The sequence below is a fragment of the Narcine bancroftii genome, chromosome 6, assembly GCF_036971445.1.
Source record: "Narcine bancroftii isolate sNarBan1 chromosome 6, sNarBan1.hap1, whole genome shotgun sequence".
Classification (NCBI taxonomy): domain Eukaryota; kingdom Metazoa; phylum Chordata; class Chondrichthyes; order Torpediniformes; family Narcinidae; genus Narcine; species Narcine bancroftii.
In genome coordinates, this window is record NC_091474.1 from 132,124,509 (window position 1) to 132,149,146 (window position 24,638).

The 24,638-nt window shown below is 38.1% G+C and overlaps 1 protein-coding gene across 5 annotated transcripts in view; it reads right to left on the minus strand.

Moving 5' to 3' along the window:
• LOC138736491 (protein eyes shut homolog) overlaps nt 1-24,638 on the minus strand; it is a 224,388-nt gene that overhangs the window by 16,581 nt on the left and 183,169 nt on the right. For 4 of the 5 annotated variants that reach the window (XM_069886117.1, XM_069886120.1, XM_069886119.1 and 1 more), the window contains 3 exons: nt 12,167-12,360; nt 11,274-11,386; nt 5,972-6,086 (listed from right to left, as the gene is read on the minus strand). In XM_069886117.1, coding sequence (XP_069742218.1) covers nt 5,972-6,086; nt 11,274-11,386; nt 12,167-12,360 — 422 coding nt within the window. Of the gene's footprint in view, nt 1-5,971; nt 6,087-7,150; nt 7,449-11,273; nt 11,387-12,166; nt 12,361-24,638 lie in introns of those variants that run through there. The other variant, XM_069886122.1, reaches the window with a different exon arrangement.

Below are 24,638 nucleotides of genomic sequence, written 5' to 3' on the forward strand. Positions count from 1 at the left end.
CCTTCAAAACGTACCTGGGTTGTTAGTTAATTGGGCATAATTGACTGGCACAGGCTCGTGAGCAGAAAGGCCCTGTTACCGTGCTGCATGTCTACACTTTTGAATAGCTTCTGTTTTCTGAGTAAACTTTCTTTGTTTGCTGTAAAATACACTGATCTTCGAGTCATTTGCCTTTCCAATCCATTGAATCAGATAACATTGTCAAAAATTATAATGAAAATACTTGATAGAATATGGAGAGAGTAAAACCGCATATCATAAATATAACATAAGATTTGGGTTATGTGCAGTCAGGAATTCAGGAGAAACTTCATTTGAATGTTTGGTTAAAAGATGGCATCCATTATTAGGAGTAGTTGAGGTGAATAGATGTAGATGTACATATGAGGAAGCCAGAGAAAGATGGATGCCTTGTCAATGACCATTTGCATTGAATGGCCTGTTCCCTGCTGGTTAATCATTCTATTTACAGTGGAGATATTTTTAGCATTTAGAGACAGTTGAAAATTGAATCAGAAGGATTCCTGTTGCACAATAGGGTCACTTTTGCAGTGATAAAAGTGAATAAATAGTTGAGAATTCAATATATCCAAAGACAGAAAGAATATCTGAATATGACTGGAAAATCTTGAGTTGTTGATGGAAGGAATGAAGCTCTCATCACATGAAAAAATGGCAATGGTTGAAGCATACCAAAACAATTGAAATAAACACATCCAACATTTGTTCTCAAGAAACAATCTCAACTAAGTTTCCTGCAGCAAATCATTGCAGTCTCAGCTCTTTGAGTTATATTAATAGGTGAAACTGTAAAGCAATTGCCATCACCCAAAAATATTGGCAAGGAGAGAAATTTCCTTTAACAAGATTTCTGAAGAAGTGAATGGTTTTGAAGGTGAATATTAAGGTTAAAGAGAGTCCTCAGTGGCCAATAAAGGTTAAAAAGTATCACATGACTAATCCACAGTAAATATTGCACATTTCCCTGTATTCTGAACATTGCTGCATCCAATCTTGTGCAAGATCTGATTTGTCAGTCTGCTTCTACTCTTATTAATTTGTCTTTATCTTGCCTAAAAATATGGAAAAAATAAGGTCTGTTTAATAATTATAATGACAAATTAATTCAGGTAGTCTACACTGTTAATGTCATGGATCAATCCTCCCAGGCTACAGTTTGAGCTGTAACAATACGAGACGACAACTGTAGGTGTGAATTCTAACATCTGCTGAATTGTGGTACCTCAATATTTACCAGTACTCTAGGTTGTCAACGAGTGGAGACGGGGATTATAATGGATACATCTATGGAAATACAGACAAATGTTAAGTTCAGCTGATGTTCAGAGGTAACTGCATGTATATAAAGAAGGCTTGTTGTCAATGTTGGGGTGGCAGGAAAAACTCCATTTATCAGCTTTGCTTTCAACAATTGGAAAATAGGCAAGCAGTTCTGGTTTTAACATCAGGATTAAAGCAATGAGCCAAAGAGATGTATCAATAAATCATTGACAGTCATCATATCATCTGGCATATTTGTAAACAGTAAAAACAGAAACTCAATGAAAAAGGCCATACACAGGCAGATGGTATTAGCGTGGCATCATGTTCAGCATATTCACGGTGAGACAAAGGGTCTGCTCCTATGCTATCCTCTATATCTTTTAATCTTTTATCATAACCTGAAGTATTTTCCATTTTTATTTAACATTATTTTATTTCATTCATCATATGATATGAATAATCTTCCAGCATTTTGGCTCAGTTGATTAGATGGAACAGTATCAATATCAATGAAAGGATCATTAAGGGAATGAGTTTATGACAACCTGTCATGGATTCCTGGTAAGAATAGGTTCTGCATCACAAGGGGCAGGTAGCAACAGGGACATCATGAATCAAAATTGGACTTAATTTCTTCAGAAAAAAGTACAGGATGATTTAATTGCTGTTTTCAATATTAAAGAAAATTATTCACAATTCTGAAAAAGCCATTTGCTCTGAAAGAGTTCTCAAATGTTTTGTGGCCTAGATTAAAAACAGTCCAATGGTGGGAACTTGGCTTCACTCAAAGTGGGCAGAATAGAACAGAGAACACTACAGCACAGTACAGGCCCTTCTGCCCTCAACTTTGTGCGAACTCATATGGGAATTACAACTGCATGCACCAGAGCAGACAATTGACATTCATTCACAAGACACTTCAATACTGTCTTAACCAGCAATTCAGTGAGATCAATACGTCAAAGGAGAAAAAGACGGTCTCACTTTTTAGAGAACACAGCAATTTCCTGGCAATGACTCACTTCCCATGTAATATACTCAAATGTGGTTCAATCCTCACGTAATGCATGAATTCAGACCAGAATTTGTTCAGTTTGGTTGAACATTCTGATATGGTGGTGAAAATGTGATAGTTCTGTGTGTTTAATTGTCTGGGAGTACGGTGATGTTCTAGTGAGGACTCCTTTTAAATGGTGCGAGAGTGAAATGTTTTTGTGTTCAGCAAGACCTGCATGCCCATTACATAAAGCACTGAAAATCATCTTGCAGTTTCAGCAAGTTGGAAGGCAAATAATATTTTGGCCTTTATTGCAAGAGGTTTCAGATAGAAGGTAAGCGACAACATGCTCCAATTACAGAAAGTCCTGATGAGATTGCGTGGAGAATATTATGCGCATTACTAGTCCACTTCCCTCAGGAAGAACAGAGCTATATTGGAAGAATATGGCAAAGGTTCATTAGATCCATTCTTGGGCTGGTGAGTTTGCCTCACAAGAATTGATAAAGAAAATTACATCCCAAGTTTAAAAGAATGAAAAGTGAATTTGTTGATATGCACAAAACCTTTATGACAGGGTAATTATGGAGTTAGATATCCAAGGCCTTGTGTCTCTGTCAATAATGGATTGGCCATTCATAAAAAGATGAGAAGAAATTTCTTCAATTTGGTAGTGAACCTTTGCAATTCCCAACGCAAGATACCCGATGATATTCAAGTATCAATATATATTTTAAGTATTAATGGAATTAGAAGTGTGGCTAGAGAAAGAAATGGTGCTGAGGTAAAAGATTAGCCATGATCTCATGGAATGCTAGAGCAAGCACAAGGGGCTAAATGGCCTGCATCTGCTTCTTTATCCCATGTTCTTCTGTCTCCACTGAGTACAGTTTCAGTCTATAACAGGAACAAAATTATTACCATTTAAAAGGTAAGCCTTTGAAATATTTTCTAACAGATATTTTCCAAGTGAAACTGCATAATTTCAGTTGAAAGTCAGCAATCTACCAGGTGTCCTGTCAGATTTGTGAAAAAAAATGCTTTATATTCCAACAATGAAATGGATTTAAAAATGTGAATCACTGTCACTTACAAATGAACTGTTAAGTTTACCATTGATTCAGTGGGTTTTTGGAAGGATGTCGAATTTAAACAAAACAGAGAAGCAGAAATTTGAATGTAAATTTATCTTCCACACCTGCACCAACCATTCTGCTGACTTGCCTTTAAGACCCCATAAATCATCCAAAGTGCTCATTCAAAAAGGAGAGCACACTCCTGACAAAGAACGTTCACATCTCTACAATCTTCTGAAATGTTTGTGCTTCTACCTCACTTAATCAACCCTGATTTTAATTACTCAACTATTTGTAATTTGTGGATAAGGCTTTGGGCTCAAAAGATACTCACCTGAACCTCATTACCTCTTACTTATGCCAACTCAATGTCTAACTCTTTTATCCTTGGAATCCTTATAGAACTTGGAGTCTGAAAACTCTCTTGTGAATTGCCTTGTACTGTTCTGCAATATTAAACTTAATCTGGACAAGTAAGAATTGTTGTATTTCGGGAGGTCAAATATTAGGAGGGTACAGTCAAAGGCAGGATGCTTGAAAGCATGGATGTGCAGATAGATTTGGGAGCTCAAGTACATAGATCCTCAAAACCGACCAAACAAATAGATAAGGTGGTAAAGAGGACATATGATATTCTTAGCTTCATTGGGCAGGGCATTAAGTCATGTCACAATTAAATAAACCTTTCATTTAGCCACACTGGGGGAATTATGTACTATTCTGGTCACCACATGACAGGAAGTGGAAGCTTTGGAAAGGGTACAGAAGAAATTTCCCAATATGTTGTATCGATCAGAGGGAAGACGAATCAGGAGAGGTTGGACAAATGTGGTTGTTTTCTCTGAATCACTGGAGGAGGGAATGACCTGATAGAATTTTATAACATTTTGAGAGCCAAAGATGGGGGAGACAATCAGTCTTTTTCCCAGGGTAATGACACACATAAGAGGACATGTGTTTTTCAAGATGGCGGAAAAGTTTACAAAAGTTGTGCAGGGCAATTGTTTCTCTTATAGACACAGAAAGTGGTAGGTGCCTGGAATGGCTGCCAGGAACAGTAACATTCAAGAGGCACCTAGTAGAAACCTGAATATACGGGGAATAGAGAGATAAGGATCACGTGCTAGCAGCAGTTTTAGTTCAAATTGGACAACATGCTCGGTGCAGACGCATGAGCCAAAGGGCCTGTTCCTGTGCTGTAACCATTCTCTTTTTTTTTCCAGTTTCCATAATATTGTCAATGCTGTTGTTTAACTATACACGAGAATGTAGCTCATAATTATTTTAATTGATTTGTATTTACTCTGTGAAACACCAGGACTAAGGCAGAAACTCCCTCTGTGGGAAATTACCATTATTTATACCATCACAATGCTTTTGCAATTCTATTTGCTTGATATCCTAACAAAATGGACTGCCCAAGATTCTACACAGTTTCCCTTTAACTCTATTCCTATTTCCTTCAGATGTTTCATGATGGGTTACTATGCCACGAACCCCACCAATCTTTTTCTGTTTCTTCTTAGAATGTCTCTTGGGAATGAGACCATTGTTGGCATTACAGACTCTTCCGCAGATGGTCAGAGTGCCAGTCCGGGTGGCATGTGAACACTTTGGAAGGTGTGTGTTCTATCCATTCATGAGAGGTTCATGAGAGGTGTATTTAAATGAGGAGTCAGTTTCATAATGGACACATTTCCAGCACTGACCAAAGTATAGTTATAGGATTTGGGTTCAGAGGAGGCTCTGCAGCTGAGGGACCAGAGCATGAAGTGGGCTGCTGGCAACTTGAGGTGAGGAACCCGTGGAAGCTGTGGGCTGCCGGAGACTGCTGTCGGGAGACTCATGCTGGGCTGTGGGCTGCTGGAGAGTGGCTTGAAATGGCTGGAGGATACCAGGTATCAGAATCAAGATGTGAGGAGGTGCCGAGGGTGCTGAAGGGTTCCTGACCATGTCGGAAGTTTGGATCTGGAGCTTGGGTTACCAATGGTTTGGACTGGACTCTGTGCAGCTGTGAGGGCACTCAGTGACTCAGGGGGGGACTCTCTTTTCCTCATTTCTGACTGTGTCTATAAGAGGCGCGAAAGCAAATCCTGCCAATGGAAAATCTATCTGCCTTGTAGCAGGCAAAAATAAATTTTGTATAATTTCGACACCTGAAACATCCAAGGGATATTTAAAAAATAAAGAAGTTAGAAAATCCACATTTTAACAATCATTCTCATCAATGTAAGATCAACCTAATCTTGGAATTGAATTCACTCCCAGACAAAAGTGGCATGGCACCGTGCCAGCGACCGGTGTTTGAATCCGCCACTGTCTGTAAGGAGTTTGTACGTTGTCCCCGTGACTGCAATGGTTTCCTCCAGGTGCTGCTATTTCCTCCCACCCTTCAAAACATACCAGGGTCGCAGGTCAATTGGGTGTAATGGGGTGGCATGGGGGTTGTGGAGCGGAAGGGCCTGTTACCGTGCTCTATGTCTAAATTTAAAATATAAAAGTGATAAATAAAGATCCAGAGATAACAATATCACATTTGGACTAACATTTTTTTTTAGTGTATTGCTTCCCAACTGGTTTACTAACATGTTATTAATATTTGAGTATTACTTACGGTGAATCCATCAATTAAGTTCACACACTGTGCGGAGTGAAAGCAGCTGATATTAAGGAGTTTGCAGCTGTTGATTGGTTCTTCACAGTTTTCTTCTTTAAATCCTGGCAAGCATCTGTAAAGAGAGCAGATCATCGGTACGACTAAGATGCAGGATCCCGAGGATCTCCTGTCCTTGCTCTTTGCTTTGCTCTGGAAGTTCTATTTCATTGCACATGTACTTCATGAAAACAGGAACAGACTCTAAGTTATTTTCATCCACTGTAGAACTTTTAATTAATCATAAATGTAAAAAGCTTCCTCTTTATGTGAAGCCTTTCACAATCTCAGGGCGCCCCAGAACGCTTTGTGTTTCACCTTGTAGTGTCACCTTGTGATCCTTTCCAAATTACAAGGGATCAAACATATTACTTCCTGTGGTGGTACACCACTGCAGGGGGAAGCCCCTGTACCTGCGGGAGTGTAAGGGGACAGTTCAACACCTGGCTGGCTGCCAATCAGTCAGCCTGAAGGGATCAAGCCCCACCCAGTCGGGGGTCGATCACCCTCCGGGATCTAAGCCTGCGCCGGCCTCCCGAGGCCTCACTCAGAGTGGCTGCAGCCACAGCCAGCCTGGCTCTGTGGAAGTCTTTGTGGATTAAAGCCTGTTGTATAATCTTTATCTTTGTGTGTGTGTGATTCTAGCTAACAGTGCACCACACTTCCCCAATAACTCAGAGAGTATCACCTGCATATGTGCCCTTAGTATTATGCTCGACCTCAATGGACGATGATGGAATTGTTTCACACTCGTGCTTTGGCCTGTTACACACCCGCTTTCAGCAGTATCGCAATTATAATAATTTACCCAATCTATAACATGATCTTAAATGTACGGTACCTGCATGTACAATCCTCAGGTGTGAAGAAAATGTAACTGACTTTTCCTATTTCCATTATCCAGAATCCCAGTGGGTCTGTTCCATAAATTTACCCCTTGCTTTGGGTTCTGTGGAAATTACAATTTTTATTGGCTATTCCATTCTTCAGGGATATTCCCTCTTGCAATGCAACTTGCCCTGTGACAACTGTAGCATCAGCCCATCTTGAACAGTAGTTGGAGAGTCAGGTGATGCTCATAACATTCATGGCAAGATTTCCTACCTTCTGTGTCTATGTCACCTGTTTCTTGCTCACAGCTAAGACTTCTGCCATCTCTCAACAATTGTCCATTTTGAGCACTCGCTCAGATATTAGGCACACTCCATGAATTAGTTTCTCTTGAATTTTCTCATCTGCTGGTCTGAACACCAAATGATCCCTGAAGGTCTGGAAATTGCATCACTTTACAAGTGTCTTCAGTCTGGCCACACAATAGTCAACGGTTTCCTTTGTTTCCCAGTGATACAGGGCAAACTAGCTGCTTTCAGAAATCTCCAACACTGTCAGAACAGGCAAGGTTTTCTCTAGACCCTCATATGACCTGTTGTTTGGAGTGCTGTTAGACAAAGCAATGGTTAATTTCTGTCCACTTCTACCAGTAGCAGTAATACTGTCTGCATCTTGGAAAACAAATAAAATGTTTATGCTAGAATCTGAAACAAACAAGACATGCCAGAAGAAGTTATCCAGTCACGCATCAACAATGGAAAGAAATTACCAGTTGGAGTTTGGAGAGAGAATCCTTCCTCAGAACTCAGTGGAATGATTGTTCGTGCATATATTATTGTGAAGCTATTCTATAAAACAGATGGGTTTATGGTTCAGACTTTAGAATTCTGGTGTTTTGGCAAATACCTCGGTGTTGAGAATGGTTTTTACGAGACACAGTTCACTTTGAACTCCTTTGATTCTGAAAGTTGTGGGTTTATAGTCCATTGCAATTCAAGTTCATTTTCATCTGACTATACAAAGAACATGACGAATCAGCATTTCTCCAGACTACATATAGACACAACATATGCAGCACAGAATAATCACATATATAAATAAGGATAGAATTTACCAGCTGATCTATTTGTATGGTCTGTTTTGAGGATCTATGTACTTGAACTCCCAAATCTATCTGCACATCCATGCTTTCAAGCATCCTGCCTTTGACTGCTCTGGTCAACACAAAGTATTCCAAAGAGGTTTGCGGATTGTGGGACTAGAGTTAGTTTAATCTTGAGGGGAAGGTTAAAGATGGCAGAGGAGAATCTCTGTCTGAGGCGAGAGATTCACTTCCAATGTAAGCAAACTTGAGACCTAGAAACAAAGTTGGGGATGAATTTCTTGAAATAGGGGTAAAGGAGCAGGAGGTGGCTGCCATACACAGGATAAGTTGGGAAGGTCATTGAAGGAGATGAGAAAGAAACTAAAGAAAATCAGGATTTCTTTGCAGAAAATATGAGGAGCATTGAAGATGAGCTTGGTTGGCGAGGGATGTGAGGGAAACCACAGACACAGCTAACCACCTGGTCTCATCCTGAATCAAAGTTCCTTGCAATTGTTGAGGGATGCTGGGAGTGAGAAGGAAGATGCATGCGGTAGAGGAGAGCCTGAGGTTACTGTTTGTATTCCAGTTCATCTGGAACAGAGGGAAAATCAGGTGACCAGCAAAATCTGGCTCTCCCAGCAGTTCATTATACCAATTCATCTGCTTTACTTGGATCAAAACTGTGGAGATCATGGCTAGACGTCGAAGTGAGGTACATAAAGTGACCTAAGATTTTAATAGCCTAAAGAATTAGAAATATGGCGATGATTTAGAGTAATGAATGTTTGGAATTCTCTAACCAGGGAAGTGATTGAGGCTGCCTCATGAAACATATTTAAAATTCGGTTAGATTAATTTTTATATGATAGAGGAATTAGGGGATATGGGGAGAAGGCAGGTAGGTGGAGTTAGATCACAAATTAGAACAGCCATGATCATATTGAATGGCGGAGCAGGCTCGATTGGCCATTTTTGGCCTACTCCTGTTCCTACTTCCTATGTTCCTATGATTGGAACCAAAGGTTGGATAGGTGAGAACTTGAACATATAACTGCAATTGAATGGGGATGGTGTTTCCAAGGGTACAAGAAGAGGGAAGTGGAGCTAAGAGAGGGAAGGTATATGTGAGTCGAGAAGGCAGCCAGTGATGTTGCTCACTGAGGCAATGTAAGAAGCAAGGCCAGAGAGGATAGGTAAATATGATGGGATTTAAGGAAGGATATACGAGGTCAATGAAAAGAGGGGAAAGTTAGCCAGGCAAACTGAGATTAATTTGATTGAAATTACTGAGAATGGTAAGTTATTTCATATCAAGGTAAAAAGAAAGAAAATAACTTAATTTAAAATAATATAAAGGCAGGCAGTAGAGAAAGAGGATTTTAAATGAGTGACAAGAGTGGTGAGAGGGATAAGATGTGGTGCTTATAAAATAAAAGTATGAAGTACAGTACAGTACAAAACAAGGTAATGCTCATTTTCACTCCGATATCTGCACCAGCAGGTAACATTGAGGCAGAATATATCACACTCATGAGCCAAGTTTTCATCAGAGCTATGATGAAAGAGCATGCAGAGAAATTAATTTTTGAGGCTTTCATGAGCTTGTGATGTCCCAAAATGATTTGTACTTAGTGAAGTAATTCCGAAGTGTTATTGCTGTGGTAATGTTGGAAACATAGCAATCAATTTGTCCACACCAAACTTCCACAAACTGAAATGTGATAATAGTCAATTAATCACTTTTTTTGACATTGGTTTAAGGTTAAAGCATTGTCCCAGAGACAAGAACTAAATTTCCTTCAGATTCATCCACAATGAATTGATGGATGGCCAATGGCCAGTGCCTTTTTCACTTGAATGAACGTTCTAAACGGCAATGAGAATAAGGTAAGTGATAGAGAAAGATTTCCTTGAGGTAGTTGTGAAATTGTTGCCTGTTTTCCAAGAGTGACAAAAGACCTGCTGGATTCAACAGGAATCATTTATTTCATCTGCACTCACATCCAGTGGAATGATAAAGTAATTTAGTTGTTGACCAAACATGTCAATGAATCTCTTTCAATTAGTCGATAAGAAACTCAAAAATGAAAAGCCAAGGCAAGGAGAACTTTCTGAAGCATAGGATCGAAGAATCCTCCATTTCCCAGTGCAACAGTACAATATTTAACACGCGTCACATCCCACATCCTAATACATTGCATCACAAAAGAATTCATTACAAAACAACTTCTATCTAATTTATATTTGAAGTGAATCAATGCTATCTGCTATCACTATCTCTCATGGGATCGTTCAAATAGATTGATCAATTACTCACTGAAATATGATTTCTGCAGTTTAGTTTTGAATTTACTCTACTTAGCAATATTCATTGGTTTTCTTGACTCTATTGTTTACAATCTTTTGCCATAAAGAAAAAAGATAATTGGCTGATCTATTATCATCTTTTTTTTTGTGACTCACAATAAAACAAGCTATTTTTCTTCACAACTCAAGAACCTCATTCATTTCAATAACAGAATAGTGCATACAAGATATCCATTTATCAAGTATTTCAGCTTTTGCTAGTTTTATCCTCTATCTGAGGACGATTGTATCATTGATATCTCATCAATTATATTAATATATTTCAGTGATCAGCATATTTAGGTTGTCCATAAATGCTGAGCTTCATAGAATTAAAAAGTTTGTTGATTTTTTTTCTGGGGTACTAAATGACCTTGCACTTAACCTGCATTGAAATCCATTAGCCACTCTTTTATCAAAGCCCTTTTGAAATGTTGTGTTCCCCTCCAGAGTACTTGTGACATAACCAGTTGGGAAAATGGATCTATGGCTCTCACTTATGTTCTGTGTCATCCATAAATAGAGAGAGACACAAGTACAAGATTCTGATGGGACATAGCTATTCCCTTACTTTTCATATCATTTTGCCTTCTTTCCACCTCCTACTGCCCAACAATTCCTCAAGATTAATAATTTGTCTTAAATTTAATAACCTTTTGTTTCAACTCATCATCTCTCTGGTGGAATTTTATCAAATATTTTTGAAAGATAATATAAGTAACATTTACAAACATTCTCATGTTCTCAAGTTATCACCTCAGAATGTATGGCTGGTTTTGTTTCACATGGTTTATTCTTTATAAAATGAGGTTTGTTCAGTCTAATTTGCACAAATTGCATATCCAGCCATCCTATCATATATTGTAGCTTTCGATATTGCCCTCTTAATCAATATCAGAGCAACAGCTCACAATTTTTTGGGTTTCATTCTCATTCACAATTCCTTAACATTGATGTCACAATTGAAATGTTCCAATCAAAATTCACGAATGCTGATACCTGCTTGTCTCTGTGTGGATACAGTTCCTGTAGTTCAAACAGGAATCACATGATCTAACTACAGTCTCGCACAGGTCCCCAGTATACTGCGCAGCGCAGGAACATGTAAAATCCTGGAAAGGAAAAAGAACATGTAAAGGAGAAAATAAAATACTTTAGCAATATTTGCTGAATGCTTAACTTTGCAAATTCACAAATCCACTATGCTTTAAACCTAAGAATAACATAAGATTTCAACCCTACAGAGATTAGTGATCCTTGAAGATAATCTAATGGTGAAATCCTGACAGATTTAATCAAGCTCTGAAATAAAATGGGTCTATGTATTCAGTGAAATTTTATATCCCAAGATTGAGTCCAACATAATGTACAGAGCATTTTTACAATGTCAGACTGGAAAATCAGGTTCAAAAATTGATTTTACTTTCCCTGTTTAATTACTGAGATTTGCTGCACGAAGGTGTTTTTGTGCTTGTAAATAAAAGTAGATATTGCAAGACCAATGATTCAGTATCTTTTGCAGATCATGTAAAATTGCTCTCTGCAAATGCAGCAAATTCAATCCAGAATATCAAGGGCAAAAGGCAATAACACTTCCAGGGCCACGGAGAGCGAGTGTTGGTGCTGGACTTTCTGAATGGCTATTCCAGAGAGGTTTCTTGAATGAAATGGCTATGGTTCTAGGAGGGCAGGAATTAACATGTGACTTGGACAGTGCAAACTTAAATCATGGGCAGGAAGCCCTGGATGAGTTAAAGATGAAAATGGCTAGAGAGAGGTGACAGAATAGGAGACCTTGAAAGTGGCAATACTCAAAAGGCCTTGCATCAACCTCAAGCATTCTAATCATCACTTTTTTCTTCTAGTTCCATTGTAAGGTGAGAAACACTTACATTTATTCCATCAAGGCATGAACCTCCATTCAGACAAGGTGCTGAAGAACACTCATCTATATTGATCTCGCAGTTGCATCCAATGAAGCCAGCGGGGCAATCGCAGATGTATCCTGCCATTGTGTTCTGACATGCTCCGCCATTGAGACAAGGCTGCGAATCACAGTATCGCATCATCTCCTCACACAAAACACCTTTAAATGACAGCATTGCAACTAGTTTAGGAATAGAAATTGTCAGCATTAGTCACGGCTAGATTCAAAGTACTATTGTCAATGTAAGGTCAGCTATCATTTCCTTAAAAACAGTTTTCAGAAGGAAGTCTGCATGATATTTCTCACGTTTTCAACATATTAGTTGCCTCTGGCAATGGAAAAAGAAGGGAAAAGAGCTGACCTGACATTCAGGTCCAATGCAATGGATGAATATTGCACATTCATTGCAAATCCAAAAAACCCCCTCTCCCCTTTAATTCTTTTAGTTCAGATGAAGGCACTCAACCCAAAACTTTGACTGTTCATTCTGCACCCCCCTCCCCACAACCACCACAGATGCTCTCTGACCCATATGTTCCTCCAGCAGTTTTTTTTTTTGCACAGGGGTAAACATTTCCATTAATGAAGTGAGTGGCAAGTTATCACTCCCCTTAAATGACCAAATAACTCTTGCCCTAGTTACACCAAGAGAAGATAGGGGGAGAGAGCAGGTCAGGCAGCATCCATGGAAATTGTTGATCAACATTTTAGGCCCAAACCCTTTGCCAATGTGCCTGACCATCTCTTCATGGTTGCTGACTGACCTACTGAGTCCCTCCAACTTCTCTTTGTTCACTTAACATTCCAGCATCTGCTGTTTTCATGTTTCCCTGCTCTGATTAGAAGCAACTGCAACATTTTAAGAATACTTTGTTCATGAAGAAATTAGTTGTCATTTTCTAGTGACTTGTGGGAATCTTTCAGGAATTCTTAAGAACAAAAGGAGAAGCTGCATGAGGTCATCTGGCTCTTTGACCATTGTTCATCCCTCACTGATCATGGTTGACATTCAGGTACACTATTTGCATGATTCCCTCAGTCACATAACATCTCTATGTGTAAATGAACTAGCAATCAACCCTCTGATGTTGAGAATTCTGAAGATTCATATTTCTTTGAGTTATCTTTTTCCATTTTATATCTACACAGTTAACATCCACATTCTGTGCTTGTAAATTTCAGTTCTCGTCGCTCCCAGAAGGGACAAATATTTCACAATGACAATCCTTAATTTGTTTTCAAATCTTCAGTCAAATATATGTCAAACAAGCTTCATCTCTTTCAACTGGGCATGGCACCTTTTTTCTTGGAATCAGGACCTCACAGAGCATCTTTGTATGTACCATGTTAAACTGTGATGTCCAAGATGAGAGGACCTCCCATGAGTCAATTACTGCCCTTGCACTGTTTTCAATTAAATGTTTCTCTGCGATGCTGTATTCTGCTCTGATTTTATTTTGGATGACTTGTTGTACCTAAAGCTAGGCTGGACAGCAGGCAGAACAGCATTTTGCTCTGTACCATCCTCCTGTGACAAGACACAGTTTAATTCAATTCCATTCAAAAGCAAGCTCCATTCAGATATCTACATTCTTGTTGATGCTTTTCAGATTAAACACCTGCCAAAATTCATGTTTAACCAATGAGATGCTGATATAATTTATTGGGTATTGTTATGACCTGTAATCTACTGCCAGAAAAGAAGCACATTCAATACATTCCATGCTTCAGAAGAACCTTGCAGGAGAGAGTACAGAAAGAGTAAGGGAGTGGGATAATTGGACAGCTCTTTCAAAGAGTATAATGGGCTGGTTAATTTCCTTCTGAGTTTCTATGACTGAAAATTTGAGACAAGGTCAGAAGTGGGGTAGTGTGAAATTAAATTCTGGGATTGGGAGAAATGAAGTGAAAATGGTACTCTGTGAAAAATTCAGGGAAGAAGAGTACTGGTGTTAGTAAAATGCTAATAATCCTTCAGTACACCCTTCATTGAAACAAGATTATGAGAGGCATAGATAGGATGGGCAGCCAATACCTGTTTCCTTGGACAGGAATAATTAACACCTGAAAGTGTACAAAGTGAAGGGAGGGAAATTTAGGAGAGACATCAGAGGTAAGTTTTTTTTCACTCGTAACAGTTACAAATTAATAAAATCTTATTAAGACTAACAAAGGAATAGCAATGGAAAATTTACCACACAGTGATAAATTCAAAATCATCATCTTTATTAAACTATTAATAACATAACATTTCTTACATATCTCTAAACTTAACTTTATCTTAAACCCACAGTGCACAAATGTATATATGTGTGTGCGTGTGATTAAATTCTAAACTATTACAGTTTAAGCTTGATTCTGAAAAAGTCAATTTTAAAGTCCAGTTTCAAACATCTGTTAAACTTGAGGATCTTTCTAAATTGCAGTTCAGAGTAATTATGAAGCACGTTTAAACATTATATCTTTGGATCTCTTTAAACTCACGAGTCTTTTGATGAGTTGTCTTTCAGAGAGATATTTCTTCCTCTGAGTCATTACCTAAGAGTGTTATGGAGTCTGTTTTCCTATGATTTCAAACTTCTTAATCAAAAATGACCATTCCTCTGGACACAAATGAGGCTGCCTCTCTTTTCTTAAAAGATAAGTCAGCGTGTTATTTTCTTTTCAAATACCACTGGGTTTTCCTTTGGTTAATAAGAAGAACACAAATCCTTTTCAAAGGATTTGGAAACTTGATTTCCACTCTTGACAGTGAAAGCAACCCTTCATTCACAACAGATATGGTTTCTTCCAAATGGTTTCAAAGTGTCTCTCTTCATTTACATTTCTCTGAAAACATGTGACCCAATATCACTACTGTTTCAGTTTAATTTCTGTCCAAAAGACAAATTATGATAGATGACCTGTTTACATCCACAAACATCTGACTTCATCTCTGTTTCAATGGTTATAACTCTGAAAAGTCTGGCTCATGTCATCCAAATGGTACTTGAGGTTTTGAAACAGCTGACAGCATCATGCTGATTGTACACAAAAATGCTTTAAAGAACCACACATGGTATTTGCATTTCAATTAAGAACACTTCAGCTTTATGGCTCTATTTTCCAGATGCTAGAATTCTGGACTGACTTCTGTGTGTAAAAGTCTGTGGTGTCTCTGTGTAACCTTGAATCCATCTCACAATTCCCTCACTTGAAACATATTTAACTCTATAATCTGCTTTACCAAGAAATATATATTTTACAACCAAGGAATCTAACCTCAAAGATTAATATTAACACAAATCTGTAATGTACCTGTGCTTAAACATTTATTAGAAATATGGTACAAAAAGGACTATATGATTGGATCTAAGGGTAGAATTTCAGTTCAGACTCCCATTTATAGAAATATAATTATTCTGTTTTCAATGGATAGTCGATATTTAAAGGACTGGGATTTGAAAGATAATTGAAAGGTGGGAGATTGTTTTGAGAAGAGTGCTTTTTTTGGCATTTGTATATTTGCAAGAGAAATTTAGAATATCATCAAATTCGATATTTGCTTATTATCAGTTGCGGGCTTATTTCAAAGAGAATTTTAGAAAGGAACTTCACCTTCCAGAGATGACAAGGTTTGAAAAGCTAATTATGGAATCTTCTAAAAAGGGGTTTATATCAGATATGTATGCATTATTGCAGGAAAAGATGGATAAACTGAATGTTTTTAAAGTGAAAAATAAGTGGGAGGTAAAATGAGTGAAGATGCGGTAACTAGATTAATTAATGTGAGATATAATTTAGTTAATTATAATTTTTTACATCAATTGTATTTGACTCCAGAAAAGTTAAAAAGATATGGACTTAGAGATTCAGATTTATGTTTTCGTTGTGGAATTCAAAAAGGGACTTTTTCGTATTCAGTTTGGTTTTTGTAAAAAGGTATTTAATTTCTGGTTGAAAATTAGAGAATTTTTAAATCAATTGTACAATATTCACTTATTAATTGATCCATTAGTTTTTCGATTGGGTTTTCTGAAGGGTCTAAAAGAGGGATTAAAATTGGATAAATATCAAATTGCATTTATTCACTTGGCTCTAGCTGTGGCAAGAAAATGTGTAGCAGTAACATGGAAGGATGATGTAGAGATCATACTTAAACATAAGTATTCAGAGATGGCATAATGAATTGAAAATGTGTATTCCTTTCGAGAAAATAACATATCATTTGTATAATAACTATTCCTTTTTTACTAAAATGTGGGATCCATATTTAAAGTATATGGGTATGAATATATACACTATTTTTTATATATTCTAAAATTAGGCTCATATTTATTTATGTAAAAGGTTCCATTATTATGAAGAGGTAGGGGTAGTTTGGGGGTTTTGTTTTTGTTGTGGGGTAGTTTGGTGGTTTTGGTTTTGTAGTGGGGTGGTTGGGTGCAGGGGTAGTGTTATAATTTTTTTTGTGGTTTTTTATTAATGATATATTTGTTTTTTTTATATATCTGTATTTTATATATTATAAATAAAATTTTTAAAAATCCGTTACACACAGAGAGCTGTGGGTGCCAGGAATTTCTTGCCAGGGATGGTGGTGGAGGCTGAAACATTAGGGGCATATGAGACTCCTAGAGAGGCACATGGTTGAAAGATTACGGGTTTAGTACTTTTTTAAAGGAATATATGGGTTGGCACAACATCAAGGGTCGAAAGGTCTGTTCTGTGCTGTAATGTTCTATGTTCTATGAAACAATCCTGTGAAAAGAGAAATCAGTTTAATATTTGATCTAAATGATAGCAATTTCAAAATTGGACAGCTCCCTCAGACCTCCCTTCTCAGATGGTCCCTCAGAGATGAGGCTGTTTTTCTTCCAGTCCTATTACATGGAATAGAAGAGCATGGGGGCTGAAGAGATTGATGTGAGATCTGCCACAGGTCAGACTTGCAGTTCTGGGGAGGGACTTTGTACTTGAGATGCTGCAGGTCACTCCATGGTCTGCAGGTGTCTCTTCATGCTTCCACCTGCGGCTTCCATCAAAGTTTCTTCTCCAGTTTAATTAATTACATGTTAGGATTTTGCTAAATACAGGAAGATGCCACATTTTCCCCATGGATAGTTTGACAATGTTATTGAAGTGTTGGCTCTGCGCTCCTGAAAATCTCTTCCTGTGATCATGCTTGCAGTACCTGCTCCATGAATTTTGATTCAGGCATGCATCTTCCCTGCACATAGGTGTTTGAGAATGATCAGATTACGATATTGCAGGTGTGAGCCTGACTGAAGACCCTAAAAGTGGTTTACTTCCCCTTCTAGTGGATATAGAAGATTTTCCTAAGATCACTTTGATGGTACTTCTCTAGTATTTTCACATGTCCATTATCAATTTTACATCACCCTAAACCACACCAGACTGAATCATCCGACTCACACCAGATTCAAGGGCAGTTTCTTTCCTGATATTATCCGGCTCCTAAATGGACCAAAAATAGTAAAATTCTGTTGCCTCCTCTCTGCACTTTGTACTTCTTGCATTTGTCACACTTGTGCTATGTATGAGTTGATATCTGGTCTGCTCATGAAACAACCTTCATCAATGCATGTGACAATAAACAATCTTGAACTGTGATCACTGTGCCAGGTTTTAGGTCGATTTTCAAACACTCTTTCCTTTAGTGGGTCAGTAGTTGTGGGCACATGTTTGTGACAGTGGTGAATTTAGTCACCGATATCAAACCATGTGGTGTAGAGGCTCTGACACTGCAGAACCTGATTGAGTGGGGGGTGATAAGATGTAGCAGAGGTAGGTCAGAGGACTGCTGTCCTCCAGATGTTTAGGATGAGCTTCACCCATCTATATGATTCAGTGAAGGTGTTAACAACTTGATTCCAACTCGAGTGTGGGCATACACAACTATCATCCGCACACTGTGATTCAATGATTGAGATTGGGATAGAGTTGAACCTGGAGCAGAGATCCTGGAGGCTTGACTGTCATCACGCAAATTAATTCTCCTCTTGTGGGACGTTTGTTGGCAACAAGGTAGATTGAGAAGAGAGTCTAAGTGATGACACATTTTGCAAAGCCACCTTTTACATCAGAGCTGAGCCTGTGTGGACTCATGAGCTAGCATCATTTTTTTATGGCAGCAGACATTGAACTGCAAGCGATTTCTGACGGCAGCCTAATCAGAGAAGAAATCTTTTTATTCCTTGCCTATTAAGAGTGCTGAAAGCCACATTAAAAAAAAAAAAAAAATCTTTGATTGCCATCTGATAAATCTCCTGTCTGTGGTTGTTCTTTATAAACTGAACTGACATATCTGGACTGAAGATTCAGCTTTGCTTGTGAGCAAAAGTCTTTGAAGGCAAATGGGAACTCAGTCAAGTCCTTCCTTGTCAAACTTCCCTGGAATTTACAATTCACTGAGATCGTCTCTCAATCTTTTAAACTCAAAAGAGCATACATCTTTTCTACTCAATCTTTCTTCATAACACATTGTCGTTATCGTTTTTTAAGTATGAAATACTCCATCTTTGATCTCACCAAAGTTCTGGTGAATTGTACCAAACCTTTCTCACTTTTGTACTCCATCCTTCTATATCCTATTCACCTGAATAATTGCTGGACTCCTTGTGCAATGTTCCCTCTGAAATTCCACATTTATATCAAAAAAATATTTAAATCAATCTGTTGTTTGAAAAAACATATACAATTTTTCGAATCTTCCTCCCAAGGAGGTGTTCACATTTCTCCTCATTATACCTTCTCTCCCGTCTTTTTGCCTAATGTGTGTACATAACTTTGCAATTCAATTTTCTACATATCCTTCCATCATGAAAAATTGTTGAGTTCCTTTCTTCCAATCCCTTGATCCAAATCATTAATATAGATTGGAAACATGAGTCCACAGCAATAAATATTGCAAATTATTTATTGTGTGGAATGAGGTTTTTCAGCCTGCCTCATGTATCAGGGCTCGAAGCTTTAGCAATCTAAAAGTCCCACCTCTCTAGCCTCTCCCCATTGGCCACACAAATTCTTTCCTGTTAGGAATATATCCAGCTCTTTTCTACTACCCTGGGCAGCACCTTAACCATTCACTGAGTTCAGAAATAATCCTCATATTATTTTTGTTTTTGTTTTGTTTTGCATATTCCCTCATTCTATGTTCTCAGGAAGAGGGAGAAGTTTTCTTGAGTGACTTTGTCTACAGCCTTCAGATCTTAAATACCTCTGTCAGCTCTCCCTGCAAAATTCTTATTCCAATGAGAATAGGCCCAGTTTTTCTAGTCTAGTCACATCACTAAAGCCCTTCAAATTCAGACCATTTTGGTAAATCTCTTCCTCACCTTCTCCAAAGTTGTCCGCACTGTTTGCTGAAGTGTGATACTCAAGATTGGACAAAATGCTCCAGTTGTGGCCAAACCAATGTTTTAGAAAGATTCATCATGACTTTCTTGCTAAATTGTTTCAGTTCCTGAAATTCTTCACAATCTTTTGTATATTGACCACACGCTGCATATGTTTTATTTATGTTGTGATGAGATACAAAATATTTATTTAATGTCTCTGCAAGTTCCTTATTCACTATTAATTGCCTTGTCTTAGCTTCCAATGGGTCATCTGTTGTATTCAAAGAACTTGAAAAAAATTCTCACAAACTGTTTCATATAGGTTTTTCTATTATTCTATACCTTTCCTTCATCAATTTTACTTAGTTATTCTTGAATGGTTTCTGAAATGTTCCCAATACTCATGGCTACTTTAATCCATTACAATATTATAACTTTCTCTTTTAACATAATCACTTACACTTTTAGATATCTGTGGATGGATTTGTTATCCTCTGGAATCTTAACTTTTCAATGGGAATGATTAAATAGTTCTTTTAATGCTTGATGCTGCTTATCTACTGCTCTGTCATTTCATCTAACTTCCAATTCCACTTTAGTCAGCTGTCCTTTAAAGCCCATGTAATTACAGTATTTCAATTGTTTGAATTCTGGTTTTAAACTTATTTGTCACTCTCAAATTGAATACAAGTTCAATGATATTATAATTCTAACTCCTCCCCAGAATATTATTGATGATTAGATTAATAATGATGCCTACCTCAATGCCCAACATTGAGTCCACAACATATTGATATCAGAAATGGAACAGAATGCCATCTGAAGATGGGCTTATGCCAATTTATGTGAAGATTTAAGAACTTCATGTTTATTCCATTAGCATTTTTTTTTCAATTCACCTGGCTGTCTGTTCAACAGAATAGGTATAATTGAGGATACTTCATTATTAGTCCCTTATTTCCACCAAACTGATTCTACTTTTCCATCTTTTGAGCCCAAAGATTTCTCTGCTGTTCTTTACGATGAGACCTATAATCACACCTTACACTTCCAGTCCCTTCTACACCCCTTTTTCCATTCAGTATCTTTTGAAAAAATCAAATTCCCCAGAAAGTTCAATTCCCATCCCCAAACACTTTGCAACCAAACCTCTGAAATGGCAATTATGTCAATCCATTTACCTCCATTTGTTTACCACTAACATATCAATTTAGTTAGAAATAATTTGAGCATTCAGATAGAGAACTCTTGATTTCAATTACAGTAGAGATCATTTCTCTACCTTGATTCCTTTTCCCCTTCTTGTCACGTGTGGCTTATTGCTACCAATTTTGCTGTACCCTGCCATCAGCTGGTCCATGTTCTTTAACTTTCTAAATTTTCCCTCCCGCAACTTTTGAATCCATTAAGACAACAATCCCAGCTGACACCTGAAGTCTGGAAAGCAAAGAGGGAAATATTGGAGATAGTCAGTAGGCCAGGCATTATCTGTGGGAAGGAAACAGAAGTAATGTTTTAGGTTGATGACTTTTCATCAGTACTGGAAAAGTTTGAAAATAAGCATGCTTTAGTTTGCAGAATGGAGAAAAGATGGAGGCAACAAAGAGTGCTGTGATAAGTGACAAAAATTGTCCAGGTGGTACCATCGTTGTCGGTGTCATGTAAGAGAGGATGATTTCAGAAAAGCTGCAAATCACTCAGGTAGTAATCAAGAGACCTCAGAGTTCAGTTTAACTTGGAGCTGAGTTCTCCAAAGCAATGGCATCTTGTTTGATAAATTCACATAAATGAAGTTTTTATTCATATGTTTTCACACATATTTCTATTAAAAGTTAGAAGGAGTAAGAAGTCAGAAGTAAGGAGTAAGAAGTCAAATCTTCAGCCTTTTGGAGGGATAAGAATACAACATTATTGGGATAATATGTCAGTATTTCTTGGGCATCCTCCTGTGAATTTATATTATGAATCTTTACACTTGAGTTTGTCATACACTATTTTCAATAAAACGATACAGAAATCTTTCACTGGACAAAATTTTAAAAAGTTATTTCCTGGAGCTGATACAAAATCACAATTGAAGATATCAAACACTCCTTCACACCCATTTCTCACTCTGCACCAGATTCTTGTCAGCACATCCCAAGTTGTGCTCTATTTAAATTACACTCGGTTTAAATTGAACACTGCATGAGCATTCTCAATCTTGTCATCACATGCCTGAACGCAAACCAGCAATAAACAGTGGAAACAAATAGGGGCTGAAAGAAAGGGTAATCATCAAGCTATTTCACCATCATTCATGTGCAACAGTCACAGCATGTTAAGAGCCTGCAATTGGTTATGGTCTTCAATTTTTAACATGACTCGCTGTGATGTTATAAAATTCAGAGAAGCAGCAATCGCAGAGCAGATAAGTAAAGTCAATGCTTGTAAAAATTTAATTCTGACTACATCCAGAAATTTGGGCTTAAAATATTAATAAAGAACATTTTCTTGCTGGTTTAGAAATGATGACATTGCCAGAAGAGAAGAAATGTTGGAGTGTAAGAATTGGTAAGCAATCACAAAAAGTTTGAACACTTGAGTACAATGTTCTTCATGTTCAGTTCCAATGGACCTCAGGTTCCTTGATCTTTCCTCCTGTCTTTACAATCATGAAACGATTTCTAATTTTTAGAACTAGAAATTACGCCTCCATGGTTTCAGCAAAACACCACAAAATTATTTATGTTATGCTCGGATTATTGAGTTTATCACAGTCTTTCAGTATCACAAAGACAAAAAAAAGGTAAATTGCTTAAACTTATACATTAAGGTGAAACCAAAGCAGCATTGACTTTACAAAAGCATGAGGATTAAGTTCAATGTCAACAGCAATTTGCCTCAGTATTTTACAGTAAAGAGACAGAAAGGATGACACCAATGTTTCCTTGAGTTCATTGAATCAGGAAGGCTCTTGCTTGGTGATACCTCCAAGACCAGAGGAAATGCAAAATGTATTGCAATTTTCCCTATTGATTGGGATCAGTAAGTTTCGATTGCCTGCTTTTGTGGACAGCTGAAACCAAATTTGACTCAACCGTGATAGCCCCAGGCCTGTTGAAACTAAGTACCAAAACCTGTGTGTCCATTCAAAAAATCAGAATTCAAGCATATTGTACAGGCACCAAGGTTTCATTAGGCCCTTTCAGGTGGCCTGAGCACCTCAGCTGCATAATCTCCCCCCTTGTGGCTAAAGACAAACTCACCTAAGTGTGGCAGAAGGGCCTCCAAAGTGCCGACGCTAACCCTGCTCCTCAATAATCCATACATTACATCAGCCGGCGACCCAACTCCACACTGCCTGACAGCCCCCTCCCCCCACCCCGCTACCTGACGGATCCTGCCCCACTGCCTGACAGGGGAGGGGAGGTCGGTGGGGGGATGTCGGGGCAGGGGCGGCTGGTGGAGGACATCGGGGGGCGGCTGGTGCAGGCTGTCACAGCCTGGCTGGCCGGTCCTGCACAGGGGCAACTCTCTGCAGCTCAAAACAGGCCGTCTTCCCTACCCATAAGCCCCCATGCCACTGGAACTGTTGTGGGAAAAATCCTTGGAGGATTATGGGTGGGAAAGATGGCCATTGCTATGGCGCATATTTATGACGGGTGGCGCTGTGGCACTAGTGTCTCTGGATATGAATAAACCCTTTCAGGTGGATTAGGAAATGCTCCAACAGCCTTTTAGATCTGCCACCTGAAAGGTGAGTCCACAAGTTAAGATCTGCTGTTGCCACCGCCCTCAAGGTGGAGTGTCCACCTGAAATGGCTTATTGAAAATCCCTTCTTGAGAATGGTCAGTAAGCCATTTTGTGTATAAATCAGAAGTGTCAGTTTTCAATAGCTACCCATATCACTCTACATACAATTGTTATCATTCTCGTTTCATGTAATATTCATCCTAACACTGCCCATAATTAAACTGATGGAAAATAGACTGTATCCAATAATTAATGTCTACCACAAAATATTGTATTATTATCTCTTGGTTTAAAACATGCATAATTTGCAAAAAGTTGAGTTTTCAGAAGTCAGATCATTTTTAACCCAAGGAACCTCTGTACTCATTGGATTGCCTCTAAGACAGAACATTTGACTTCAAGGTTCATGTCAGAGACCAGAATGAAATTCTTAACAGATTGTTCAATGAGCCAGTTCATTTCTTACTTACTCTAAATGGAAAGCAGTCTGCTTTAGAATTTGGATTCTTTTGAGAAAAAAAAACCCAAAAACAGTTGTTTTCCTGTGAAAATTTTATGCAATATTTATCTCAATTAAGATAAAAATGTATCTTCCATTCTATCCTGCAATGAAAAGGTATGATATCAAATCAAATTGGAGGCCTCACTGAAAATCTCTCTCTACAATGATTTCCTATTAGCACACAGGAAAAGAGAAGATATTTGAGATCATCAATGAAAAGCTAAAATATTCATTCTGTTGAACACGTAACAAAGGTCAAATAGAAGAAAATCTAGTCAGGATGAGCTAATGATTGCTTTATTTAACAATGTATTTTGATAGAAAATTGGACTACAGCAACAATTTCACTTGAAATGCAAAACAAAAATTGCAGGTGCTGAAAATCTGAAAAAAAACCCACTATAAACACTCAGCAGGTCATGGAGTGTGGGAGAGAAGCAAGTAGTTCTGATAAAAGTTCATTTATCTGAAATATGGACTCTGTTTCTCCCTCACTTGATGTCCCTAACCTGCTGAGGTATTTCCACAGTCTCTGTCTATTGCAGCGGATCTGTTATTAGGTTTTGAGTTCATTTGTTCTTCACCCATGACCCGAACCAATCTTGAGCTGCTGAACCGACTCTGATTTACAATCCTGCTGGGCTAGCAAGTGGCTTCAGGAGCTCGATTTTTCGATCATCCATCGTAAGTGGAATTCCACGTCAAATGCACCCTGACCACACTGATGATCGTGGTGAGAGATCCATAATTCCACAACAACTACGTGCAAAATGAAGATATAGAACACACAGACTTCAGGAGAAACTAAATTCTTCCATTCTTTGAAGAAAAAAATAGTCTAGAATAATCCATGTCTTCA